Source organism: Myodes glareolus, chromosome 25 (genome assembly GCF_982192425.1).
Source record: "Myodes glareolus chromosome 25, mMyoGla1.1, whole genome shotgun sequence".
NCBI lineage: Eukaryota > Metazoa > Chordata > Mammalia > Rodentia > Cricetidae > Myodes > Myodes glareolus.
In genome coordinates this window covers 2,287,889-2,315,090 of record NC_142050.1, presented here as the reverse complement: position 1 = coordinate 2,315,090, position 27,202 = coordinate 2,287,889, and the positions used below count along the sequence as shown (strand labels likewise).

General features: G+C 36.6%; 1 protein-coding gene across 1 annotated transcript in view; it reads left to right on the top strand.

The window, feature by feature from the left end:
- Positions 1–25,317, top strand: part of Calcr (calcitonin receptor) — an 82,545-nt gene extending 57,228 nt beyond the window's left edge. Inside the window, exons 8-14 of the mRNA XM_085683641.2 lie at positions 2,221–2,347; positions 12,915–13,068; positions 16,106–16,166; positions 16,247–16,313; positions 17,492–17,710; positions 19,034–19,075; positions 23,238–25,317. Coding sequence (XP_085539767.1) covers positions 2,221–2,347; positions 12,915–13,068; positions 16,106–16,166; positions 16,247–16,313; positions 17,492–17,710; positions 19,034–19,075; positions 23,238–23,510 — 943 coding nt within the window. The 3' untranslated portion in view covers positions 23,511–25,317. The remainder of the gene's footprint in view (positions 1–2,220; positions 2,348–12,914; positions 13,069–16,105; positions 16,167–16,246; positions 16,314–17,491; positions 17,711–19,033; positions 19,076–23,237) is intronic.
- The last annotated feature ends 1,885 nt before the right edge of the window (positions 25,318–27,202 follow it).

Genomic DNA, 27,202 nt, shown 5'->3' with positions numbered 1-27,202 from the left:
TGAGTTCTTCTATATTTTGTTGCATAAAATAAGACTGCTGAGGAAAAATGAGAAGTCTGTTTGTTCTCTGTGAGGAAATAAGAGCCAAATACCTAAACAACAGCTAAATTTCTTCCATGGACATAAATAGGTGCTGTGGAAATCCTGTAGAATTCCCAGTTTGTGGAGAGAGTGTTATTTATTTTGTTGATGTAAATATTTCCTGCTTAGAGATGCGTATCACCAATAGTTGACAAATACAAACGCCAAAATAGGTGAAATAGTCTAAGGATATTGTCTGGCAATATACATCTGCTATTACTTCACAGATAGGAGTCCAGAAAGATGAGGTTTGAAGACACAATGGTTTTATTATTAAAAAAAATAAGCCATTACAGCATGATGTCTCTGCCAAACCTAATTCAAATGGTGTACTTGTTCCTTTAATACATGAACAATTAAAGCAGAAACAAATATGAGAAAAATACATGCAAAAATAATCTTACTATTTAAGGCATTATGTCCTCTTTAAATGAATGTATATAGAAATCATTTAAATAACTGTGTTTTGTATTATGAACTCTTGGAGCTGGAAAGATGGCTCATGAGTAAAGAGCTTACCATGAAAGCAAGAGGACCTGAACACAGGTTCCCAGTGCCCATGTAAAATCCAGGTACAGCTTGTCTGTAGCCCCAGCACTAAGGCATCAGTAGAGAATATGGTTGCTAGAGGCTCGGTGTCCTCAGTGTCCACCCAATCCAGCTGAAATGACAAGCTCCAGACTCAATGGGAGACTATGTCCCAAAAAGTAAAGAGCAATCAGAGAAGACTCAAATATTAACCTCTATCTTCACACTCATAAACACACAGTTGCATCCTCAACCCCTCCAGACTCAGGAATACACCTACATATATTTCAAATAAAAATAAGTTAGAAATGCTGTAAATTGAGGTTTCTCTGTCCCTCCCCCATCCCACAGTCACTTCTAAATAATCCCTCAGAGGCTTTGTATTAATTACAAACTCTTTGCCCTATAGTTCAAACTAATTACTAACTAGACCTTACATTTAAATTAACCGATTTCTATTAATCTATGTATTGCTATGTGGCCCTGGCTTTAATAAGTCTTCTGGCATCTTGCTTCTTAGGCTGCTGGTTCATATCTATTCCAACTCTGTCCTTCTCTCTACCTATAATTTGGCTCTCCCGCCTGGCTATATTCTGCTTTGCTATAGGCCAGAGTAACCTCTTTGTTAACCAACAAGAGCAACATATATTCACAGAGTAGAGAAGGGTTATCTCACAGTAAAAGCTTATATATACAATGAAGCTTCATTAAAATAAAATATCCATAATTTATGCCTTATATCCTGTGTTACAATTGTAAATTTAAAGTAAGCCAAATGTGCATTCTTTATTATGACTCCACAGTTAAGTAAGACAGAAACTGAAAAAGTATCAGTAGGGATAATCTGATACTAATTTAGATAATTAGTATCTATCTAATAATTATCTAATAATTTAGATAATCGGTACCTAAATTATTGACTGACATAAAATAAACGCAAAATAAGTGTTTGGTATAATTATCATTGCTATCATCATTATTGTGTTTGGTACTAATAATGGCTGTAGAACAATACAAGTTCTGGAGAGCTTTCCTTGTGTTCCAAATCCAAATAATTCTCTATGTTTAAGGTATGTTACATGCATTTATATATATAGTCACTTATAGATAGAATAATAGAGTGTTAATTTGATTTTCATTAAAATAATACCTTGATAATACTAGAGATTATTAGCCCAAGGGGAGAGCAATCATCCGTAAGCACATTCTTAGCAAGATACTAATCCTCTAGTGAAACAAGGATTCAAAAAATGGCCCCTAGCACTTATCTTTGAGCCATGGCTACATTTATTATTTTATGTGATTATAATTTTAAAGATTTTTTATTCTTTCACTTTTCTTGTGGTTTTATTTTTAAAAAAGAATTCAAAGGTAGGGTTTTAGCATCATGCCTTTTAATGAAAGCTGTTGTGAGTCATGATGATTTATTTGTTTGTAAAGGGCAACTGAGAAATAAAGAGACATCCCAAAATTAATCGCATGTTGTGATTGCTCTGCTGTGTTTTGATCATTATAATTGAAAATACACTTCTAATGCTAGCAATTGATTCTCTGTGTCTTGTTGCTTTGTCAGTTCTTCTTCTGTTTAATCTCTCATTGTTTTTCTCCCAGGAGCCTGAGATGCCAAAGGGTGACGGTGCACAAGAACATGTTTCTCACTTACATCCTAAACTCTATCATTATCATCATCCACCTGGTTGAGGTCGTGCCCAACGGTGATCTGGTGCGACGGGATCCAGTAAGCACTATTGGGTTTTGATTTTAATTTTATTATGAAGAACACAGTACCTATAAATATTAAACATGATGCCAAAGGTTGACTTAGTTATTTAAAGTATAGTCATAATTACTTCTGAAGTAGAGTTTTGCATTAAGAAAGCCTATCAGTGATTCATGAAAGTAATTGTTACATGTTAAATGGGTGGGGAGCTTTGAAACTTAGGTAAGTAAGAATTATGCAATGAATGCATATGAATCATACGTTTTATGACAACCCAATAATTTATCAGTGGCAATGATCTACTAATATCTATGGGAATAACACTGAGCACTTCTTGGTAATACAAATAATACTAGACATGCCATACCAGTGGTTTTCAGTAAATCCCGGTTTGCCACTGATTATTATATATGGACAAAAAAAGTAATTGTTATGCTGCTAGGATGGGCTTTTGCAGTCACCTTAGCTGTAAGCACTTGTACATTGACTCAAATAAATGACACAAATATGGTCAAGTTCTATGTCTACATGCTTGGAAAAGATCCATACTGACATAAAGAAATAAAAAAAAATCTTAAGGTCTACCCGACAGACATCCATGAAACTCATGTCATGTGCACCATTATTCTTTGTATTATTGAGAACTTGTCATTTGGCTCTCTCTCCTAGAACTGCCATGGATTCCTTTTGCCAAAATTCTCCTGAGGGTTACTTATGAAATTCAAACCTGTCTTTAACATTCTTTCTTTTTCTCTTAGACTGTGCTCCTCATAATAGTTTCTGAATGTGGCTACACTTTAGTCAGCTGGGAAAATAGAAATATTAGCTAGTTGCTATTCGCATGATGCTATAAAGTCAATTACAAAACAGTTTAATAATATGATGATTACATTGCATATGAAATTGCCAGTGTTTGATCCTTTCTGTTCTGACACATTGACAGATGCATATATTCCATCATAGTACACACATGTGGACAATGCAGTGGGAACTCTCACCACTCTTGCCCCCGAGTGCACAGGAGGGAAACATGGACTCTAATGACAGTGAAGTGGTATGATGAGGACTGGCCTTCAAAACCTTGGGACTTCTGTCTCCAGACACAACCACCAAGGGGGGTGTGGGCGGGGGCTCGCTTTCTCCTAATTCATTCTCATCTACTAGTTTGTGTAGAGGGTCTCATTCACTGAGCTGAATCCAGAAACTGGCGATCAAGGAAACTCTAGTAGATGTAGATAGATGTTTATATGTTTTCAGGGTAGTGGGAATGGGGAGGAGAGGGAACCGAAAAGCAGAAACTGAAACTATCTAGCATACAGAACTAGCCAGGGCATATTTTAACTTTTGTTTCTCTGCTTAACTGTATTATGCGAGCATCTGTAGATAGCCTCATCTTTCAAATCTGGCATTTGACAGTTATGCCAACCCAATGACAAAAATGCATGAAATCTGCCCAGAGCAGAGCATCCTGCATAACAGTGCATAGTGTGGGAAAGAAGCTTAATTTGGCTTCTAATGAAACCTACAGTGCTAATCACTTGCCATTTGAATATATTCAGAAAAGCATTGTGATTCTTCTTTAAAATCCCTGCCATCTGCTAATGGACACAAAGTCTTATCTTACCTGATTATGTAATCAAATGGGTTTTTCTTGATGACTTTTCTTTTTAAATTCAAACTGATTGAAATAAAATAAATCTCATTTATTTTAATGCTAACATCTCCAGTGAGAAGTGGATATTACTCTATATTTAAAGTTAAGAAACTAAAGTTCTGTGAAGGCAAATTTCTTTCTTGTTATGACTACTTGGAGATAGGATTCAAAAATAGCCCAATCTCATTCAGTCCTATCTCTCTTTTCTATACTCTTGATGGTCTGTTATTTCCTTATGTTCTTGAAAAAAATAAAACAGTCTCATCCATTGCAATGATTCTCTATCATTAGCCATGCATAGTATGGTTAATTAATGAGCCAACTCCATCAAAGTAGAAGCAATGCACTAAGCATCTCTCAGGACAGTCAGAGTTTTGGCTTTTTCATTTCTCATTAAAGGTTGGCTCTTCAGTTATTGAATAACCAACCACACTGACCTGCGACTGGTGCTCTGTCACACTGTGAAGTACTTAAGCTCACAAATAGATTTTCTCCCATCTGCTTAGCTTGCTCCCCTGCTGTTATTAGCAAAGAGGACCCTCACAGTTTGTGAGATCTTGCTAACCTTGTTATCATCTTGAAATAGTTCAAAAAAGCTAGTCTCTACCCCATTACCAAGTTTACTATGAAATTGTAGAAACTAGTGCAAACCTATCCTTCAAATGAGAATAAAAAACCAATAAACCAACAAAAAGCCTTGCTTGTTTTTAAGGCATTGTCCTAGACCAAAAGAAGGATAACACTTTTAGGATTCCCCAAGAGCATACTATTGCTGTAAGCTCACAAGGTTTCTGCTAACTCTTACCAAGTGGTTAAGTCGTTGTATCTCCATGCTTGTCATTTCCAATGAATTTATTACACAACTTCTTGCTCATAAAATCATTAGCTGTCTTTGCTAAATGATTTCCCTTTCATAAGCTGTCTTCGTGGAAGACATGCCAAGTATGTCTTAATCCAGTCAAGCTATTCTTAGCCATCACAAAATCATCCTGTGTCTATCCTGTGGCTCCTCCATTGCCTAGAACCTTTGTTGAAACTGGTGAGCAGATGTCTGGAGGGCTGGCCTGGCCACTGCGCTGCTGACTTCCTGGGAAAATGTCAACAAGAACTTAGGAGAGCCAGAGAAATAAACAGAAAACTTTCCACTAGTGTGTAGATAAGAGGTGGATTCTCTCACATGCCTTAGAGCCAAAGAAACAAAGTTTATCCTGTAGGCATAAAAAACAAAAAGCTGGTTCTTCCGTCAGTACATTTTTAATCTAACAAACTTATTAGTTTAGATATATAGGAATAAATCTCCTAAAGAAAAACCATGGTACACTATAAGAAAGAATTAAGTGTTTACTGAACACTCAAGATTTGAATGTTAGTCCTCAACCTGGGCAAAAATGATTCTATTAGGTGACAATATGTCCTTCTGCTGTCACCTCCTTTGTCTTTAGGAATGAACCCAGTCTCACACAGCATACCATGTTTTGCAGCCACACTTGCAAGAGTCTGTAATACTTTAGCCTGTTTTGAAATGTGGCTGGTTTTATTATGAAAAAAAGAAAAGAACGAAAATCTGAATATATTTCTCTATGGATCTAAAAGTGAAACTTCCTTTTGTCTAAGGCTAGACAACATGAGAATAGGCTGCCAGTATCAGCTCCATTACATGGTGAATAAGTGATGCCATAATGTGTTTTCTTTCACAATCCCAAATGTCTATTTTATCCCTGAGAGAAAGTATGGAAACCCAAACCTCTCACCAAATCATTTAAATAGTATAGGCCAAAAGTCAATGATTATAATCTAAAGGTTAACTCAAGTTCGTAAAGTACACAGCCTACCCTTCTCCTAGAAGAAATAAATGAGGACATTTGCTTCAGGTACTTTCTCTATTTGACTAGCTATTGCTTTTCAACGAGAATTGGCTAAATCGAACCCTCCATAAACAAGCAGCATAGGACCACTCGAATAGGGAAGCAAAAATTGTTTCAGGAATTTTCTTAAACAGGCATATTTGAAATGTTTCTGGTCCTTGAAGCTATCTCTGGAAGATACAAGGTGAAATTTATTATCTCACCTTGTAAATGTAGTTTATCACAAGTGTATTTATCAAAGCCCAATTTCCTGGAAATGATTTTTCATCCAGAACATTGTTTTGTGGTTCTAGTAGACCCCATCATTTAAGTATGAGTAAAGAAGATGTTCCCTATTGCCAGAGAATGGAGAATAATAAAATAGATGACAACATGGAAGATTCATCTGTCTTTCCTAAACTCCATTTTTCTTAGAAGTAAAGTTGCCCTGTCTGATGAGACAGCCATGCCACCATGCAAGCCTAGGGACTATGTTCTCAATCCTACTAAGCCATATGCAGAATCATGTATTTAAAGTTACTTTAAGGTACTGATTTGAACTATTTCTCTTAAAAAACAACAACAACAATCCAAATAGTAGAAAATGAAGGTTCTTCCTCACCATAAAAAATAGATACAAGGAGGAAAAAGGGTGCAAATAAATAAATAGGAAAGAATATGCAACAGAAAAATCTTTTGGAAAGGTGATGTTATTGACATTGTCAATCTACAAATATTTATTGAAATATAAGGTGAACATTATAGCAATAGTCATAAACTGAAGAAAAGCTAATTCACCAGTACACTTTCCTTTTCTAAATATTATATGGATATCTGTCTCCTTTTAAGAAGAACACAGTACTTAATTTTCAAAGACATTTTTCTCTCCTAAGCAAACTAAATCAGAGAATGGACATATTTTCCATCTTTGTCCCTATTCTCAAGTCAATGACTCAGTACCCAAAAGTTTTTCTATCCAATAACTAAAGTAATATATTAAAAAGAAGAATTTCATTCTTGATGAGAGAAGTCAGCTCATATATGTCCCAAATGTGGTGGTACCCCTTCAATAAGATCTTTGATTTAGTTGTGAAGGAAAGAAAGAACATAGAACATCCATTCAACAGTGGTTCTGCACCACCTTTTCCATCATGCTAGTCACTTTATCCCTCCAAAGTTTTTGATAGGTTTATTATTTCCTGTATTACTAAAGATAAGGTTCTTATTCCTTCACTTCTTCTATTTTGGTTTTTTCTCAAGTTAAATTCAAAATAACTCATGCCATAAACAAGGGCTTAATAGATCCTCAGTTTACTGAGTGATATGAAAATTGCCCATTATCATTTAAGCATTTCATTTCCATAATATCTAAATTTTCACTTTTCTTGTTCTATCTGTTCATTCAATGATCTCTATGTAGAGTCAAGAGGCAGCTTTTAAAGCATTGTTCTTTTTGCATCTGAACAAAGCTGCCAGGATACTTGTCATATTCTAGAAAGAAATATCTGTCTGAACTTTCTGTCTGATTTTAAAGCAGACAATACAGGGAGATTGGTTCTTACTGGAAACCCTTTGCACTTTGCACCTCAAAAGCTGAGACAATCAGATTATATTTTTTATAGCATCTTATCTAAGTAAAGGCAAAAGAGTCCCAAGATCGAAAATGGCATGATTTTCTTCTAATGTTCACTTGTCCCCAACAGTTGAGCCATCAAACCATACCAGAGCATCATACTAAGAGGTTACAGAAAGGTCAAACTGAAAGAATTCTCTGCATCTAGACATTGAGGATTGGAAAGTTCATGGTGAAAAAGACTGCTCCTTCCTAGCTAAGGGCTGCTAGTACAAGGCAAAACATACAAACAATGGAGAGATGATTACAAAAAGAGACGGGAATGGCAAGTCCACATAGATTAAACTAAATGGGGTTACCTATTTCGATATTCTCTGGGAATGTAGACTGGAAACAAACATATGTGATAGATTTGCTGGAATGTTATAATGGGCAGTCTTCTCTGGCCTACTATTCTTCATTTTACTTAAACAGCAAAATCAGTTCTGTGGGGGAAAAATATGTTGTTAAAATTTGGTTTATTCTTATCCAGTCATTATAATCATCATAAAGTGTTATAGATTATATGTCTAACTTAAGAGAAAATGGTTATGGCTGAGTAGTTCCTATATTGCATAATATTAGAACAAAGCAATTACAGTACCCTAAAAGTAAAGGATAGTCTTCTCAGAAGGGCTAGGAACTTAGGTGCCTCCCCTCTCTTCCCATAGATAGATAGATAGATAGATAGATAGATAGATAGATAGATAGATAGATAGATTCCATCTGACCATTTATGTTCAAAGGAACCCAAGAGTATTAGTAGATCTAAAATAACTCAACGGATATTTAAGTTACCAACAGTCCAACTGGGAATTTATGCTTTGGATTTAACTATGTGAAGTACCTATTCAAACAAACAAAATGAGAAAACTTCAAAGGAATATAACAGAATCTAGACTGTAAACCAGAATCTACAACATCCCAATATTTATGATATCTAGAAATAGTTCAGAAGTACCAGATAGAAAGACAATTTTAGAAAATATGGTGTGCTGTCAAGAAAAAGAACAGCTGGATTTGATGATTCACACCTGCGATCCCAGCACTCAGGAGGCTGCAACAGAAAAGTTCCCACGTGTGTCAAGCCTGCCTGGGCTACAAGAAGAAAGAAAGTAGAATTCAGATCATCTGTTATTTAACCCAGATGTTAAATTATCAGACTATGTGCTAGTCACATTACTATGCTAAAACTGTGAGTGAATAATGAAGAGACCAGAAAAGTTGAAATTACTAAAAGTGAACTACATGAAAATCCTAGAACCAAAAGAGGACTTGAAATTTAAATATATGACATTAGAATAGCTTATTTACAGGACAGAGACCACAGAGGAAAGATCCAGCAAAATCAACGCTTAATCAAGAATAATTATCCAATTTGAAAAATATACATAAAATACCAGGGGAATTGTAGTCTCAAGAACATGTAAGTCAAATACATAAAAATTCAAAATGCAGATATCATGAATACGATGAAGAGACAACAAAGAAGTGACTGGAAACAAAATGAGGCTAAAAATGCAAAAAAAAATCCTAAATTTTATGAAAGATAAATTGTCTTATCCAAAATTCACTTCTTGAACAAGGAATTCAGATTATTAGATAAAAAATCCATAATTCTCGCTGCATATACCCTAATTTCAGAAGATACCAACTACTGAAAATACACCATGTCCAATTTCTTTACTACAGAAAGTCAATGCATATAACAGGGAAAGCCAGAACATTCTAAATCAAGTTCAAGACACCTTTATGAATTTAGTCATAAATATTTTAAATTGTCAATTTGACACCTGAAAGTTGTTTTGTAAGTTTGTGGAAAAACAAGCCGTAGTAGAACCATAGTATATGTTTACTTAGTAAAGGAGACTAGAAAATTGGGTTAATGGAAGTTAAGTGTGAACCACTAGAGAGTGTCTGTGTACAGTCAATGGAACATATGCAGACCAATTTTTTTGCAAATTGCTTCACAGTCAAACAGCTCTTCTAGCATGAACACAGGAGAAAATAACATAGTTTATTTGGGTGTATTATTTAGGGAGTACCATTGTCCGAGGATACTTTTTCTGGATACTTAGAAAGCATGACAAAGATCCAAATGCAACTAACATAGAAGTTCAGGTCTGAAGAGTTTACCCAGCATTGTACATTTTCTATGGATGTCAGCAGCCTGATCCCTTCAGATATGTCCTGATTTTTACAAAGATTGTCAAGAATTTTAGTACTATTTAATTAAAATAAAAGGCCCTGAAAATTGTGCCCACTCTTGATAGACAATTCTGGTTTATGTATGAAATAATTATATTAATTAAGGATTGAACACTCAGTTGAGCAACTTTATGAGCCATATACAAAGTCATATTCGTTTAAGCTGAATAAGCATCTGTTGCTCACCTATATTTGAACACTATTGGATGTAACTAGTGGAGGAGTCAGACTATAAAGATGACTCAGTTGCATATGTAACAATGACTGCAGGTTCACTCAATATGTTAAATTACATTAAATTTTAAAATTAACCTAAAAATTGAATCAACTTAGATCACAGATCTTTGATATTTTCACACATCAGGTTAAATGTTTAGAAATTGAATTATTTATTCATCTCTGTTGATCAAGTAAACATAGCTTCACCCTCCTGTTTTAGTATTAAACTAATGAAAAGGCATCTTCAGAAACTCCAAGGAGATGCAAATAAACACCTGAATGACTGGAGATCACTTAAATGAGCAACAAAGTCTATTTCTGTTTTAAATACAAGGCTTGGAAGAAGGAAAATTGGAAGTTTTAGATCAGGAAAAGGCATTTTGGAGTTAGCACACTAGCCCATTTCAAATTTATTTTAAAACTCTTTGAATTTTTTATAATAAGCCATGTAGTCTTAAATGTTTGCCATATTTCCCTAGGAACTTGCTTGTCTCTCAATAACTAAAGAAAGAGGAAAGAGATTCTTTGTATTACTCCATTTTGTTTCAATATTTTCATAAGGAATTGAAAAGTAAATTTATAGAAAGCCACCTCTTTTAGTATAAAATAATCCATATTGCATCCCCCCTCCATGCCCTCAAAAGTGTAAAGGCTAGAGTGTGAGCAGAATGCTTTACAGTACCAACCAATGTGTTTAACTTTGACTCAGTCTAATACTCCACTCCTTGCTGGTTGTCCACAAATTGAATAGAAAATTTAATGTTCTTAAACCAAGCCCTCCTAGTTGGCTTTATTGATTCTCCACCATTGATTCTCCTAAATGCCAGACTTTGTTATGTACCTGAGAAAACAACTGTTAAAATAATTTAATAGTCAGATTAACTAGAAAATATATATTTCTAGAAGTCATTGTGCATGATTACATTTATTTGTTTACTTGTCTGTCTTGCCACCAGAAGGTCACTACCCTGACCATAAGCATTGAACTCTGCAAGAATAGAACCTTTAAGGAATATATGACTATTATTTTTAATTTTCCCTTGATACATTTGTTATAAGGCAAAGCAAAAATATGTCTTGATAAGCTTATGAAGAAAGTATTAAATACATTTCTCTCAAATAGTGACTGTTGTGCTGTGGGCCAAGCATTCAGCATAAATAAATCAATAACATATGTATCAAATAAGGTGTCTGAACATAAAACATATAAAACAAAAGCAATGTATTGGTTACTTGATGAAAAAGTTGTGATCAGGGCCTCAAAGAGCCCTCACCTCATATTATGCCTAGGAGAACAACTTAATGCTTGCTAATTCAGTATTTATAGTGACTTTCAGAAGGTAAATACTAATAATGAAAATGAGCTTGGTTAAACAAGAAACCTCAGCTACTCTGAGTCACGTAGGCAAAAGGCCATCTTCACCTACTTATCTCTTCCCCTACAAGAGAAAGTCAACACAGCCTCTAGGAATCCAGGAGAAGCTGGGATTTCAAAGAGTAATCTTCAAAAGCGATCTAGAATCTCAATTGAATTTCTCGTTTTACTAATGTGGATGTCGGCGCCATCGTAGCAAGTACTTACTTAGTAAATACAAAACTGATGCACGAGTCAATCAACTAATCTTGGTAAGGAAGACAATTTGATGGCAAGCACTGCAAGGTCAGAAGTGTTTTTTTCCCAGATCATATATAGGTATTGCTTTAGATTTCCTGACATAGTCTATTTTCAACATTTGTATTCCTCTTGGTCTGATCCAGAGGTTGATTCTACCTTTGAAAGCATAATAGCTACTTTTTGATGCGCCAACCTGGTCTTCTCCTATGAATCCTGAAGGGAAAATAAGCATACTAGAATATGTATTGGCTCAACATATCGCTTCTCATCAACCAAATGAATTATAACTCTTATGCATTCAATATAAATTTACAAGCCCAGAAAAGTGCTTTGGATAAAAGTCACTTTATTTCATTGCTTTATGAAAGGAAGATTGAAATCCAACTAGACTTAAAGCTACCCCCAGGAGGAGCAATGTAATAGAATACATATCATTTGATAAAATAATCGCTGGGCAAACAGTCACATTCTTTTATCTAAAATCAGAATGTTGAATCTAGTTGCAATTGTCTTGTGGTTGTTAGAAGGTAATCAACGCTTGGTGCCCTCAGGTATGGGTTCTTAACTAGACACATTTTGGCCCACAAAGAACATGTGGAAGCATCTGGAGCCATGATGCTAAAGACATCAGTTAGTTAAAGGGCAGAAAGACTGTTAACTGTCAACAAACCTAGGACAACCCTTCACAACAGCAACCAGTTTTCTAGCTCAAAATGTTAATGATGTCAACCCTACTCTAGAAATGACTAGGGAATAACAGGGTATTCTGTTATGTGGTTTGTGGTTTTCTTATACAGATGGTTAAGAGATTTAAGTCTATACTGGTATGCTTCCTAAGTCTTCTCTGAGCAGTCATTGATCCTAATATACAGAGAGGATTTGGCAAACACTTGGGTCCTAATGTAAAACACAGGGTTACCTATGAAACAGAAGCTGAGGTCAGCATGGGCTCCAGGTCCATACAAGATAACTTTCTCCCCTGGTCATCTCCTCTTTATGGTTAAGAAGGCATGACTGACAGATCCTGCAGCTTCAGAAGCAACACTTAAAATGTCTCGGGTTATTTACCTCATGGATCACAGGATGAGAAAATAGTACAGAAGTTTAATGTCAAACATTTGAATGAAACGTGTTAGTTTCAGACACCTTGTAGGAAAATGAACTGCTCTAGTCTAGGTAAGTCTCCAGAATTTAATGGAGAAAAGAATATTCTGTGGCCTCAGCTTCATTAGCCAATGTAGCTATTTTCATACAGTACTTTTGACTAACATTCTATCCCTTTGATTGTAAATATAGAAGGCATATGTTAACAAATACTCAGGGTAATTCTTGAGAGTTCAATGCAGATACGTTGGCTCATAATTACACTCCTCCCTTTATCACCAGATCTATAATCATGCCTTCCTCTGAGTATCTTCATTTTTTTCTAACAGATAAGTTGCAAGGTTCTACACTTCTTTCACCAATACATGATGGCTTGCAACTATTTCTGGATGCTCTGTGAGGGGATCTATCTTCACACTCTCATCGTCGTGGCTGTGTTCGCAGAGGAGCAACGCCTGCGCTGGTATTACCTTCTTGGCTGGGGTATGTATTTCATACAATTGACTTTTGAGCTAGATCCAACTAGACTCACATGTTTATAGCCTGCTTCTGGTCTTGATTTCAGAAGACAAAGTCAGCATTCCAGTCTTTAGCACAGCCTCTCTTACATATTTCTATCAGATCTAGTTCACTTATTTATTTGAAATAAAACTGATGAAATTTTCTCCTTATGTGTGTTTCAGAAGTATCTCTGTCAAACTCAGAAAATATCCCATGAAAACAAACACTAACTATAAATTTATTCTCACATATGACAGTCAGCTGAGACAAGAGAGGAACATTTACATTTTTCTTTCCATACTGGTGCTCTATGAATTAATTATAAAGCTTGTTGGCATCTTTGTATACAGCTCAATAAAGGTCTCTACTTAGTCCATTACCAACACAAAGAAAAAAAGAAATGAGTTGTTTATATACAGATGTTTATCTGTATCAAAAAGAAAGGAATAATAAGTAAGTATTTATATAATACCTTAACTTTCCTTGATCAGCCAATATTTAACACTTCATTAGCATGAGCCAAGTAAAATCAAAGAATATTACACTCACAGTAGCCACAGAACAAGGCACTGCTCATCAATGCTGGCTAGGGCAGTAGATTTCTTCTTCAGTATTCTGACCACAGAAAATAGAACGTTTCAAAAGGAAGGATTTGCTTCTTAAAGATAGGTATTTGGAAAGACAGAAAGTCAACTATTGGGGTCTGCCAAAGTCTGCTCTCAAATTCTACCCGACACACATAAACACACACACACACACACACACACACACACACACACACACACACACACAAATAAAGAAAAAAAACTAAACTAGAATCTACCACATTCCTTACCATTAAGAAACTCAGAAAGCCAAATACAACTCCCCCCAAACAAATATGAGGTCACAGAGTAGCATATTTTTAAAGCAGTGGCCTTCATTTAGATCCTGACATAGTGTTGTCTCTGTGTGAGAGGAAGACAAGTGAAAGGAAGCCCAAATAACTTCTCAAGAAAAACATTTCACAGGAATGTTAGAAGATGTAATAGAACAGAGAAAACTTTGTGTTGGGCAATATATGGTTTCCTTTAGAAAATACTAGAACAGTAGCATAGGTTCTAGGATTTACAATTTCAATAAAATAATGTACAGTTGATATCGGAAAATACTCTTCAAAGTTGGGATACAGAAAATGTGCACCCTCCAAAGCTGTTTTCTAGGAACTAAATTGTCTTTAGAGGACATCAAAGCCATTTGTGTGAAAAATGTTTCCAATTCTGGAATCTAAAATGGAATAGAATTCCAAGATTTGTGAAAGACATAATAAACCCATCCTATGGCTGAACAACTGTCTGGCGCTGAGATTCTCCCAACCCAAAATCAAAGCCGGATTCTTCCCGGATGCCTTTTTCCTCATCTATGTTGCATCACGGGATATTCGGCATCTCAGATATCTAAGCAGCGCCATGTCTTCAGGTTGTTTCCTACTCTGATTGATTCCACTTGCTATAAAATGAAGAAAATCTTTCTAATGGATTTCCACATTGAACAAATAGGATTTCTTTGATTTCCTTGTTTTAGAAAAGGAATACATTAGAATAAGTATTTCTCTTATGTTCACTGTCTTTGGTAGAAGGGAAAGGTTGCTACAAATCTTGGGGACTAGAAGATCAGGAACAGAGAAAAAAACCAAAACTTTGTATTGAAAAAGTCACACTAGGCATAGGATGGTGTCAGGCCCCAGGGTTCCTATAGAATTTCTCCCACAGTAGCCATAGGAAGGTGTCAGGCCCCAAAAGATAGATGTAGTGTCTCCCCCAATGACTAGGAAGCGTGCTTTTCTTTAAATGGAGTGGGCACGTAGACTCAAATTCTCAAATGCCTATTTTTTGCTGTCTTAACCTAAGATATGTACTTCAGAATATATCCAGAGAATAATTTTGAGTCTTTGAATTCAAATGAGGAAGTGGTCAGTTAGAAGCACTATGAACAGCACAATCATATATTATACAACTAGCCAGCTTAAAATTATTTTCAAGCCCAACATGTAATCAGTGGTATTATTGAATTATTTCGTTTAAGCATTTATAAACCAAAATTATTTTATGTGGAAACCTTTTCACATAAGGTTTGAGACCCTCTCTTTTTGTATCTCACTTACTAAAATTTGAAGGGTATCACTTAATTTTTTTCTGAGACATATTTCATAACCTGACTATAACAAAAAACCTCTTTTTACAGATGCTTCAATCAAATCAAACAGTATTATCATGTACTAGATACATCTGAGTATAAAAACAATCTTTTTCAAAGGAAAATTATTACATTAAAGTACCTTCTTGGAAGAAAACTTACTTTAACAACATGTAATTTGGTTGGCTGAGTAGACAGTATCTAATTTTTCTGAAAATGAACCTACAGGGAGTTTGTTTCTCTTTACTAGTACTTTGATTAGTCAATTCTGAAGGGAGTTTGTTTATCTTTACTAGTACTTTGATTAGTTAAGAAAGAAGAAACTACACTTCCTCAACCAGAACTTAGAGAGTTCTCTAAAACACTTGTTTAAAAGGAAACAGGATCAATGTACACAAAGTAAATAAAAATAAAATACCCCAAAGAACTCATATGAATATCAAAGACTTCATAGCGATTAGCATCCCACGTTATATCCCTTAAGGATGACCCAGAATCTCACTATATGAGAGCCTAATTCACACAGTGAAAGTCTTGCTTGTTCCAGTTCACAGCAAAAACATCTTCAAAAACTTAACAGTGTTAGGAAGGATCATAATACAAATTACAAGGTACCTGCTGCAGCTAGGAATTGGCAAAAGGCTTTTAACTGTCTGGATGTTCTTAGCCAAGCTCCACAAGTCTGACTTGACCAAATAATCTGAATGCAAACATATCAGGGGAATGTCTTGATAGGCAACTCAGTTTGACACCATCTTTGTGACAATGCTACCATTTTCCATACAATTGTAGGTAAGCTCTTGGCATAGGATACAAGTTTGATTTGTGCTTTTCCCAATTTCAGGGTTCCCAGTGATACCAACTACGATCCACGCCGTTACCCGGGCTCTCTACTACAATGACAAGTAAGTGCACACAGCTCTGAAGTTACTACATCCCACAGTGAAAGCATGTTTGTACTGATGTGCACCCTTGCTTCCCACAGCTGCTGGCTGAGCGTCGAGACCCACCTGCTTTACATCGTTCATGGACCTGTCATGGTGGCTCTGGTGGTAAGGACTGATTTCGCAATATACTGTTATCAGTGTCATCACTCAGCTTTGTGAATGTATTTCTATGTAGCACATTTACTATAACTACAAAATAAAGTTAATTGAATGCCATTCTATCACATAGGAACCAATTACTCAAAAAATGTTAATTTTAATCCCTAAGATAGTGTTTTCTTTTCTCATAGTAAGAAAAATAAAAAACACACTCCAATTCTTAAACCACATTCTGCTCCTACACTAAGGAGTCATCAGTCAGTAACTGTGTCACTGTGATTGCCATCCAGGCAGCTTCTCTGTCACTTTAGCAACTTTTCTTCTTTGCTGTGACAAAGGCACCTTAAGAGTGGATCGGCTCCAGGTTTGAGCTGACAAGGGCCTTCGTGACAGCGAGTGCAGGACAGGTGTGGTGCTGCCACAGCCTTTATGGACAGATGTGGCACTGTCACGGCCTTTGTGGGCACATGGGGCACTGTCATAGGCCTCCATGAACAGATGTGGCACTGTCACGGCCTTTGTGGGCACATGGGGCGCTGTCATAGGCCTCCATGAACAGATGTGGCACTGTCACGGCCTTTGTGGGCACATGGGGCGCTGTCATAGGCCTCCATGAACAGATGTGGCACTGTCACGGCCTTTGTGGGCACATGGGGCGCTGTCATAGGCCTCCATGGACAGATGTGGTACTGTCACAGACCTCTGTGGACAGATGAGGTGCTGACACAGGCCTCCGTGGACAGATGTGGCACTGTCACAGGCCTTTGTGGACAGATGAGGCACTGACGTGGGTCTTCATGACCACGAGTGCAGGACAGATGAGACACTGACACATTGCCATGCCCACAGTCAGGAGATGGGGGCTGAATGCTCATTCTCATCTCCTTTTATTCCTTTATTCCATTGAGGACTCAGGTCTAGATAATTCAGTTATTATCAAAGGTCTCATTCTTGTCTACATGTTTTGCACAATGGCAATTTCTATGCCAGGATTTAAAAATTCACTCTGAGCACTTACAATTAGATTATTTTAAAACTTTATTTTCAAAACTAGTCTTTAGAGCAAGAAAATCTGTGGTTCAGAAGATGTCGACTTCTTTTATTTTAAAAGTTCTCTAGTCTCTGACCTGGCAGCATGTCTCACAGGACAATAATGGATTATTTGCTCATACAAATCTTTGCAGGTCAATTTCTTCTTTCTGCTCAACATCGTCCGTGTTCTTGTGACCAAGTTGAGGCAAACTCATCAGGCAGAAACCTACATGTACCTGAAAGCTGTGAAAGCTACCATGGTCCTTGTGCCCCTGCTGGGGATCCAGTTTGTGGTGTTTCCCTGGAGGCCCTCCAACAAGATTCTTGGGAAGATCTACGATTATGTCATGCACTCTCTGGTTCATTTCCAGGTAAGGAAACCAACATGTATGTTTACTCCGTTCTTTATTCTCCTACTAGGTTCATCTGATGAAAACCCATGATTTTTTTTTGTAAGATTATGATCTTAAAAGTCAAAACTCACAGCCTTCGACTCATCAGACCCAACCAAAACTTTTGAAGGAAAAGAGATTGTGTATGACATTTGTTTCCCCTTTATTGATATTCATAACCCTCTACTGATCCCACCCAGGCAACTAATTGTATATCAAGAAGGTACCAGGCATGTCTTTCATAAAGCAGTGTGTTTCTGAAGTGGTGAGAGGAACGCATTTACACAGAGCTGCCCATGCTTCCTGCTCCTTTACCTCTCATTGTCAAATCTACCCACAAGAGTTCTGGGACTAAACAGGAACAGTGGACCTGGGTTTCTCATGGAGGAGAGCACTGAGTGAGCCACCAGAGCAGTCCTGGGCTGCACAGTTAGCCAACCTAGACAAGTGATTTCTTCATTTCCACTCACTTCAGAGCTTTGGGTCAGCTCACAGACTCTACTAAAGGCAACCTCTCAGCACTTTGAGAGTCAAGTCGGTTTGGCATGAAGAGGTTCTCAGGGAGAGGTTCTAACCCAGGATCTGAGGCAAGAGTTTCTCTCGTTCAATTGTAAATTTCAAATCCACTACATTTTTTTTCAACTGCCAAGGCCTAATGTGAGGAGAAGGCCAAAGTTAATTAGGTTAAAAATAAATCCTGGATGTTTCTTTAATAACCTAAGCTATTGAGATTATACTTAAAACTCAGCACAACGCATCTTATGAGGATTAAGCAAGACCCCAAAGTCAAATGAGTCTGGGTGTCTTAAAGACTAATTCACAGCTTCATACTCAGACATGCAAAGGGTTTCTCTGATAGCCACAGCTTTTAATTCTTAAGGTACACAAGCTTTCCAAATCCACCAAAACCAGCACGCTCACCAAAACTCTCCATATTAAACAGAGCAATACATTAAGCAAATTCACTAGAGCCCTTCTAGTTGCGAATCTTTACAAGAAACACATTCCTCTACTGAGAGAATAATTTTTAAATTCTTGTGCTGAAGATTCGCCCCTGGTTTCATACATGGTAGGTAAATGATCTACCACTGAGCAGAAAATAAACTTCTAATGGTAATACTTTTGTGGCTTATCATTGAATGGAAGAGGTAGGTCATTATTTTTCCTGTCTTTCTGTTTCATCAAACCATGGCATGCTGTTGCAATAGTGGAATATTCCTCTCTAGACAGTCTATGTGTGTTGATTTTAGGAAATGACATCATGCAAATATAAAGAACTTCAAATACATTGTTTCTTTTCAGGGATTCTTTGTTGCAACTATCTACTGCTTCTGCAACCATGAGGTAAGCATGCATTTCCTGTAATGCTATCATCCATTTACATAAAGTCAGCATTTTGCAGTTTCCTAAGGACCACAGTGCAATTTCTCCAGATCTCCTTTCTGCATGATCTCATAAAGGTGTGTGAGTAATGGGATAGTGGTTTTTTTCTACTACTTCAAGCTGATCTCAGCTACAGGTGTGTGGTGCAGTGACACATAGGACACAAGGAGCATGCTATGTTCACACTTCCTTCAGTTGCATGCTGAGTGGGTCAACATGCTCCACAGCAATGGCGAAAGCTATTCTGGCTTCCCATAGAATGAGAAGCCATATACCTATTCTTTCTGGAAACTCACACCTGGGCTGCAACAGTGTTTTCCTATTTTCCAGTTACTTTATGCCACTTTAAGACCATGTATTCATATGTTTTGAAAAATGACCCTCAAGTTAAAACTGAAAAAGGATTCTCAAAACACATGCAGTGATTGCTGTCATGAAATAAAGCCTTATGTGAATATCTGGTTCAGTGTACGGCAGAAACTGCACAACCAGGTTACTCAAGTAGTTTCAGCCAGAGTCCACTGTCCTCCAACAAAATATTGACTGACAGTTCAATTATAAAATGTGAAAGGAGAGCTGCTGTAGCCCTAGAGGTTCTTCTAGTAAACTTCTGTGATCTCAATGAATACAATTCGAAAGTTCTAATCAAATTGCAGGTGATCAGTTTAAGCTCCAGGAAAAAAAAATAGTGTTACTGACCCAATATCACAAATACAGCTGTGACAGCCACAACCAGAATCCAGACGTTCTGACTCCCAGTTAAATTAATTAAATTTAAATAAATTATCTATGTATGTGATCCTTTCCTAGAAGATGTGTTCTACTTTCTCAATAACACATAGTTTTAATGCACAGGTATTCTGTCATTGTAAATTAATTCCTGCTAAAAGTAATTCTACTAAAAGTAGCTATGACAAATCATAGTTTGGTAAGGTATGACCAAATACTATCCTGTTAGTATTTAGGAACATTTTCTAATCATTAACAATTGATACCTGCTGTATTATTTATTTAGATAATATACAGTGAGTATGGAAATACTTGCCTTCTTCGTTACCTGATGCCCATTTCCAAGTCCAACTTAGAAAAAAATTTACTTTCATTTTTCACTGATACATCTTCCTCTTCTCCCCAACAGTTTATTCCCCCATTTGGCAAAATGTAGTTGTATACTCATGATTGCTAAGGGATGCACTGGGCGTCTAGGATAAAAATGAGATGGCCTTCTGTTTCTTACTGATAGAGGAACCTCTACCCCTCTTTTCATCCTTTGACAGTAAATACTAAAACATGAACATGGCTTCTGTCATCCCACGTAGAATACTGCACCATGAGAATACTCTATGAAAGTAGACTCTTGTATTTTGAGTTGTTTTTTAGTACACAAAATAAACTCTTTCATCTAAAACATTATAAAAACAGGGCTAATAGAAAAGCCAGAGTCAGAAGGACCAGGCCTTGTAAAGCACAAGAGGATTGCACTCATCTGTAAAAAAATGCTACAATATTTATTGTGTTTTAACTACGATGTCACTGGGAGTCTCAGACATAGAAAGTAAACCCAAGGGGAATTCTTGACAGTTGAAATAGCTGGAGTTTATTGCATATGTTTTCTCTGTTTTTGAAACATTTCTATTTTCATTAAGATCATGTAGCTAGAGAAAGGTATAAGTGTGACATTTCTAATAATACAAAAATGATATGCTACAGATATCAGGCATTGTGGTCTCAGCTGGACATTTCTGCATACATTTCCCCTTCTGTCATTGACCTCAAGCAAGGCATTCACACACACACTCATAGGAAGTTATTTCTACCCACATCTGAGACAGGTATGTCATGAGATTTTTATCTGGCTGAGTATTGAGTTTTGGCAAAGATTCAAGGTCAGCAATGCAATGGTACAAATTGAAATTTTAATTCTGACTTAATATCAACATGTTGCTTCAGTGACTACCATCATGGAAACAAAGCCTTATATAGAGGGTCCATGGACAAACTAAGAGCAACAGGTATGTAAGACTGTGACAGAGTGACAATGAAGAGGGAGACTGAACTCTTTCTTTCCATTGTTGGAGGAAAATCCCACCTTCCATGCATCAGCACACAAGTACAGGTGCTTATAATAAGCTTAACAAGGAAAGAGAGAGACACCTCAAGCATCTAAACCTAACCAAGGATATTCCAGTATAACGTGTGTCTCCCCAAGTAAGGGAACCAAGCATACCAGCGAGGACAACTGTATCTTCAGAACACCAGACCAAACTCTCATTCTTCAAATTCAACAATAAATAAATTGATAAAAATCAGTGAGAAAAATTAAAGTTATTTGTGCTTGTTGCTTTTTCACAATGAGCAATAAGCATATATAATCCAGAATGGTACGTGTTATACTTGCCTCTTGACCTCTCTACACATTTCTCCTGCTTTCCAGAAGCGACAAAGTGTCAGGATTGGGTTGATTTTGCTTTTTTTCAAGATCACAGGTTAAGTGCCCTTATTCTTACCATCAAAGTACATCCAGTCCATGTACTAGATCCATCTACTACTATAAGAGATAATTACTCTTATTAGACTATAACCATTGCAGTATCTTTTGCATGCTAATCAGTGCCTGTTTCTAATAGATACTTTATAAATGGAGGCAGATTGTCATCACTACACAAAAAAATAGCTAATTAATTTGGAATGCTGCTAGAGAAGGTTGCTAACTTCCTATAATAACAATTTTTTAAATTAAAATTGGCTTCAAATCTTTCGGCCTCATGTTGAACTGGGTAATTCAGTATATGTGGATGCTCTAGTGGGGATTGTGAAATGGCAGGTAAGGGAAATATAGAGGGGTGTTTTCCCCTCTTGGGGCACTTATACCAGCTATCGCTACATTTGTAATCATCTGCAATAGTGTCTCTAAAACTTCAAGTAAGGTTTGGCTGTAAGAAAAACCTTGGTATTTAAGAGAAACTGAATCCATGGAAACTATTGATTTCCTTTCTCAACAGACACTGCATCTCCAAAGATACTGAACTGGCATCTCTCCTAGTTTCTCAAGAGTACATTGATGGTTTCTAGATTATAAACCTAACATCGAAGAATTTATCTACACTACACACAAAGCCAGGTTTCCCTTGGAACTCAGGTTCTGCCACATTGCAACTCCCTGATTGTGCACACATGGCATAGTCTAAGCCTTCTGCTCTGTAAGTGAACATGACAGTGGTGCCCTTTGAAGGAGGCTGTTGTGAGGGTTAATAAACTAATGCAAATCAAATGATTACAATATGGTCCACAGCAATCAGTAATGCTTTACGCCATCCCTTGTCCCTGTATGACTTCTATCAAGGCAAACTCCAGCTGCATGGCATGCCCTAGCTGTTAGCACTTCAAGATTTGTCTCTCTGTCTGTTTAATCTAAACTGAATCTAAAATGCTACACACAAACACTTATAACCACAGTTTGTCTGAGAAGTCCAGGATTTCAAATGATCTGATTGTTAAATTATTCTGATTGGCTTTTGTTTTGTTTTGTTGGGTTTTTTGTTGTTGTTGTTGTTTTGTTTTGTTTTCTAAAAGAGACTAAAGTCTCATTTTTAAAAGGTTTTTACTGTCTTAGCCAGAATTTTATCTGGAACACCTCATTTGGAACTTTGTTTGGTAAGGGTAAATCCACAACATGGGTTTATTATCATAAAATTTAGGACTGTGTTGTCGTTTATGGATATATTTTCATAATCCACAAGTTAGGATTTGGATGAAATCATGTTTTAGCACGAATGGCAGCAGGTAAATATTTTCCTAAGTCTTATCCTCTAATGAGGATACCTACTATGTTATGAGACCAGTCAACCTTCCTTCACAGGCGCTGGGAACAAAGACTGAATGCTTTACTCCAAAACAAAAACAAAAACAAACAAACAAAAAATGGCGACTAGCTTGCCTCTTGTTGCCCAGACTAGTAACTCGCTTCTTTGACTGGCATATTATTATTCCAGGGTGGTATATTTCATAACTATGGTATAAACTCCATTCTTAAAGTAGATCTACAATTTAACCTTCATTCACCCCAAGAGTCAAGCATTTAAGCTGACAGTCATTGAAAGCAAGGATCCTTTTGTTCTTCCAGGTGCAAGTTGCCGTGAAACGCCAGTGGGCAAAGTTCAAGATCCAGTGGAGCCAGCGCTGGGGAAGGCGCCGCCGCCGCACCACCAATCGCGTGGTCGCTGCTCCTCGTGTTACAGCCTTCGCTGAGCCTGGTGGCCTCCCCATTTACATCTGCCATCAGGAACCAAGAAATCCTCCAGTCAACAACAATCAAGTCGAAGAGGTTACTGAAATGATTCCCTTGAACGTCATCCAGCAAGACCCATCTGCCGTCGAGCAGGACTCATCTGCTTGAATGTGAAGCTACCCCGTTGTGATCCACTGAGCCTTCATTTCCTGGGTGAAGATAGACCATGCATTTCAAGTGATTCCCCATCCTCCCAGGAGCTGAGCATATCATTCGTGAAGAATTATTAAGTGAATTTGTTCATAGTGATGTTTGAAGAAAGTTATTCTTGGTACTATTGCTTTGGAGACTGTCTAGGAATAAGTTATTCTTGGTACTATTGCTATGGGAGACTGTCTAGGAATAGAGTCTCCCACTGCAACTTGGGAACACCATCATTCGTCTAGGACTGAGATGCCAGTGTCTAAGAATGAAGGCAAGATATCCAAAAAATACCACTAAATTGACCTAGTTCAGATACAGGGTGCTCCTTGTTAATCTTGAGCCATTTATACCTTTGAGAAATTTTAAAAAAACACTCTATATATTTTTAATTTAAACACTAGACTTTGAATTAGACTCTTTCTAATTTGCCTATGGATCTAATTTTTAATTTTTTTATTTCAATCAATTCCTATATTGCATTGTTACCATCCATACAATGTAACTGCACAAATAACATGACCTCTGAAAGATGGTGTAGCTTTTAAACAAACAGACAGAGATGACCTGTGCATTGGGCAAGAAGATAGACTTTGAATAAAAAGGCATTTAGAGTGAATTTTCTGGAACTATCCCATACTCAGATTGCTTTTGGATAATCCTGTCCACCAGGAAGACCCAAATGCTGTAAGAAATTGATCTCAATGTTGGATGGGCTTTGGTCACTGACATGTATAAATTGGGAGGTCACCAAGAATCTATCACCAAATTTTTCACAAAACTGCCAAAAACATAATTCTCCATGAAAGAGAACATTCTTTAAAGAGAGTTTTCCACTTTCCTAAACTACAAGATATATAAAGCAAATCATTCCAAGGTTTATAAAGCAGATTACCTCTTGCCCTTGGGTGCTATCTAGCAGTAAGAGATAGATTTGCTTATGGCTGGTAATTAAAAGACTCTATACAAGTCCATTAGATTCCTTACACCCAGCTTCAAAGCTTAACAAGATCTCTGCATTTTCTGGGAAAACTCAGAGCGGCTAATTACAAATTAGTTTCTAGTTGACCTCCTGTTTGCTGCTATCAGCAAAAGAGGGGGAAACACAACATAAGACTTCATTAGCCACATAACTATTCATCTTAGAACACAGAGCTTCTCATCAAAACCCAGTATTATGTTTCTCTTTACTTCCCAGTATAATATTTTTAAAGATCCACGAATAAACCAATATCATTACTGATTTCTTAATCTGCAACAGCAAAGTTATCATTATTTAACTTATATGCTAAATGAGGAGTTTCATTGAAACCCTCCAAATCTCGACCCATCTATGACATCTTATATTATTGCCTTTCAGAAGTGATTTAGTTGTGTAAAGACAAAAATGACTGGTTCTGGTTACATATTTAGTGTACCCACAGAAGACTGTGTTTCCCTAGTGATGGTGAACTTTGGATACTGAGAGTGTGACTCCTTTTCTAAATGTAAGGGAAGAATTAAAACGAAGGTATTTTTTTTTCCATTCACAGTGTTACATGGTGATATTCCCATTTTTTGTTTACAAACATCAAACACATTGTATTTCAGGCAGCTCTGATACAAATGTGATAATATATTGCTGGAATATTTGAGATGTTATTGTGCTGATGTAGTAGGAGCTGATGAAATCAAACTCACTTATCACAGGATTGCATGTAATACCTAAATTGTGTGAAACGCTTCTGCTATGTACATGTATAAATTAATACAGAGCATATTGAAAAGACAAAAATTGTATATTTGCATGTTTTTCTAGAGAAATATATTTTCATCTTTCATTCATTCATCTTGTCTCTGCTCATTCCATGCTTCCTTCATTTCAGCCATAAACTACCAACATCCTACCTTGTTGCTCTTGTGGGACAGAGAAGGATCAAAAAGCATAGGTTAAATTATTTAGAGATATCAAAAGGTCCTTATCTTTATTAATGTAACCACTTTCAGTCTAGCCTATCACATTCTTGATAGTATGAAACATCCATAACTGTCAGTCCTTTTTTTAATTTATTAAAAATTTCAACCTTCTCCCCACCTTCCATTTCCTTCCCACTCCTCCCACTAACTGTCAGTCTTTTATTAGATACATTTGGGAATTATAGCAAAGAAATCCAGGACAGGGAAGTATAAAATCATTTTGTTATTTTTATTCTGGAGCCAGACTTACTCTGTCCAACATCACCTCAGGTCATTAGAATTGTTATAATTACAAGTTTCTAAAATAATTTAGGAAAAAAGACACAGACTTAATAAAAGGTAACCAATGAAATATCATTAGGATGAATAAAGGTCACTATTAGAAAGATTTCTCAGATCCCGGAAGATATGGGAAAAATGAGGATTAAGTGAGCACTCCTGAACTAACAAAGGGAAACAAGAGTGATATGTAGACATAGCACCCTAAATTGTTGCCTCTTGAGATCTGGGAATTTTTTGAGGAGGGAAACACAAAAATGCATCTTTCCCTATATGGTCCAGAGAGCAGAAATATCAAACTTCAACACCCTTGAGATCTTGAAGAACAAAAGTATTTTCCCACACCATAAATGTAATCCTTCTTGTGCAGAGGTAGCTTAGATTTTGTAATATAAAATCGTCTCCTCAGATTGTCTAATATAAAATGGCTCAAAATGATCTTAGTGTACAAGAGAATATTATAATCCTGAGGGAGGGGAAGGCATTGGAAAAGACATTAAAAATGTTTATCACCATGAATCATTCATTACTCATTGGTGCAAATGTTTCATATATGTCCCATCTTATCATAAGTCTAACATTTATTAATAGTGATGGCTGTTTATTTTCTGTGTCGGGGTATAAATCAAAGCCTTTGATTTTTCAGACTATCAATCACTGATAGTCTGAGGGTAGGAAAACAAAATGGCCTGTGTTGTTGGAGATAGTAGCCTAATGTGAGGTCTCCTTCCGAGTAGCATCAGAGAGTTCCAAACATCAGAAATGCTTCCAGAACAACATCTGCATAAAGTTTTTTCTAGGATTCATTTCCTAAACAACAACGTGGAAAACACAGTCCTTCCATGATAGCATTATGGCTCACAATTTATAATGTGACTTAACACTTTAGGGTTTAAAATGAAGTGGTTCATAAAAAGTAGAGATCAAATACCACATTTGAAAAGTAATCACGTGCATGCAGAAAAACTAGATTTATTCTTTAGAAAGAAAAAATCAGTAGTCTTACTCCTACCTCAGATTTAGGTAAAATTGATGTCATAGTTTGATAACAGGTGTGAAGCATGAAAAACATAAAGAAAAATAACACATTGGCAAAGGAAGTTAGAAAGCATTTCCTTTTTTAAAAAGTAATTAATAATAATTTAATAATTTATTTTATTTTTTAAAAAGAAAAACTGTCTTTTTTCATTTTACATAAAAATCCCAGTTCCCACTCCCTCCCATCTTCACATTCTCTCCACTTATCCCCCCACTCTATCCCCCAGAGAGGGTAAGACACATTGCTTCGGGGAAGGTCCAAGACCCTCCCTACTATATCTAGGCTGAGCAAGGTATCCATCCAAAGAGAATAGGTTCCCAAAAAGTCAGTACAAACAGTAGGGATAAATCCTGGTGCTACTGCCAGTGGCCCCACAGTCTGCCCC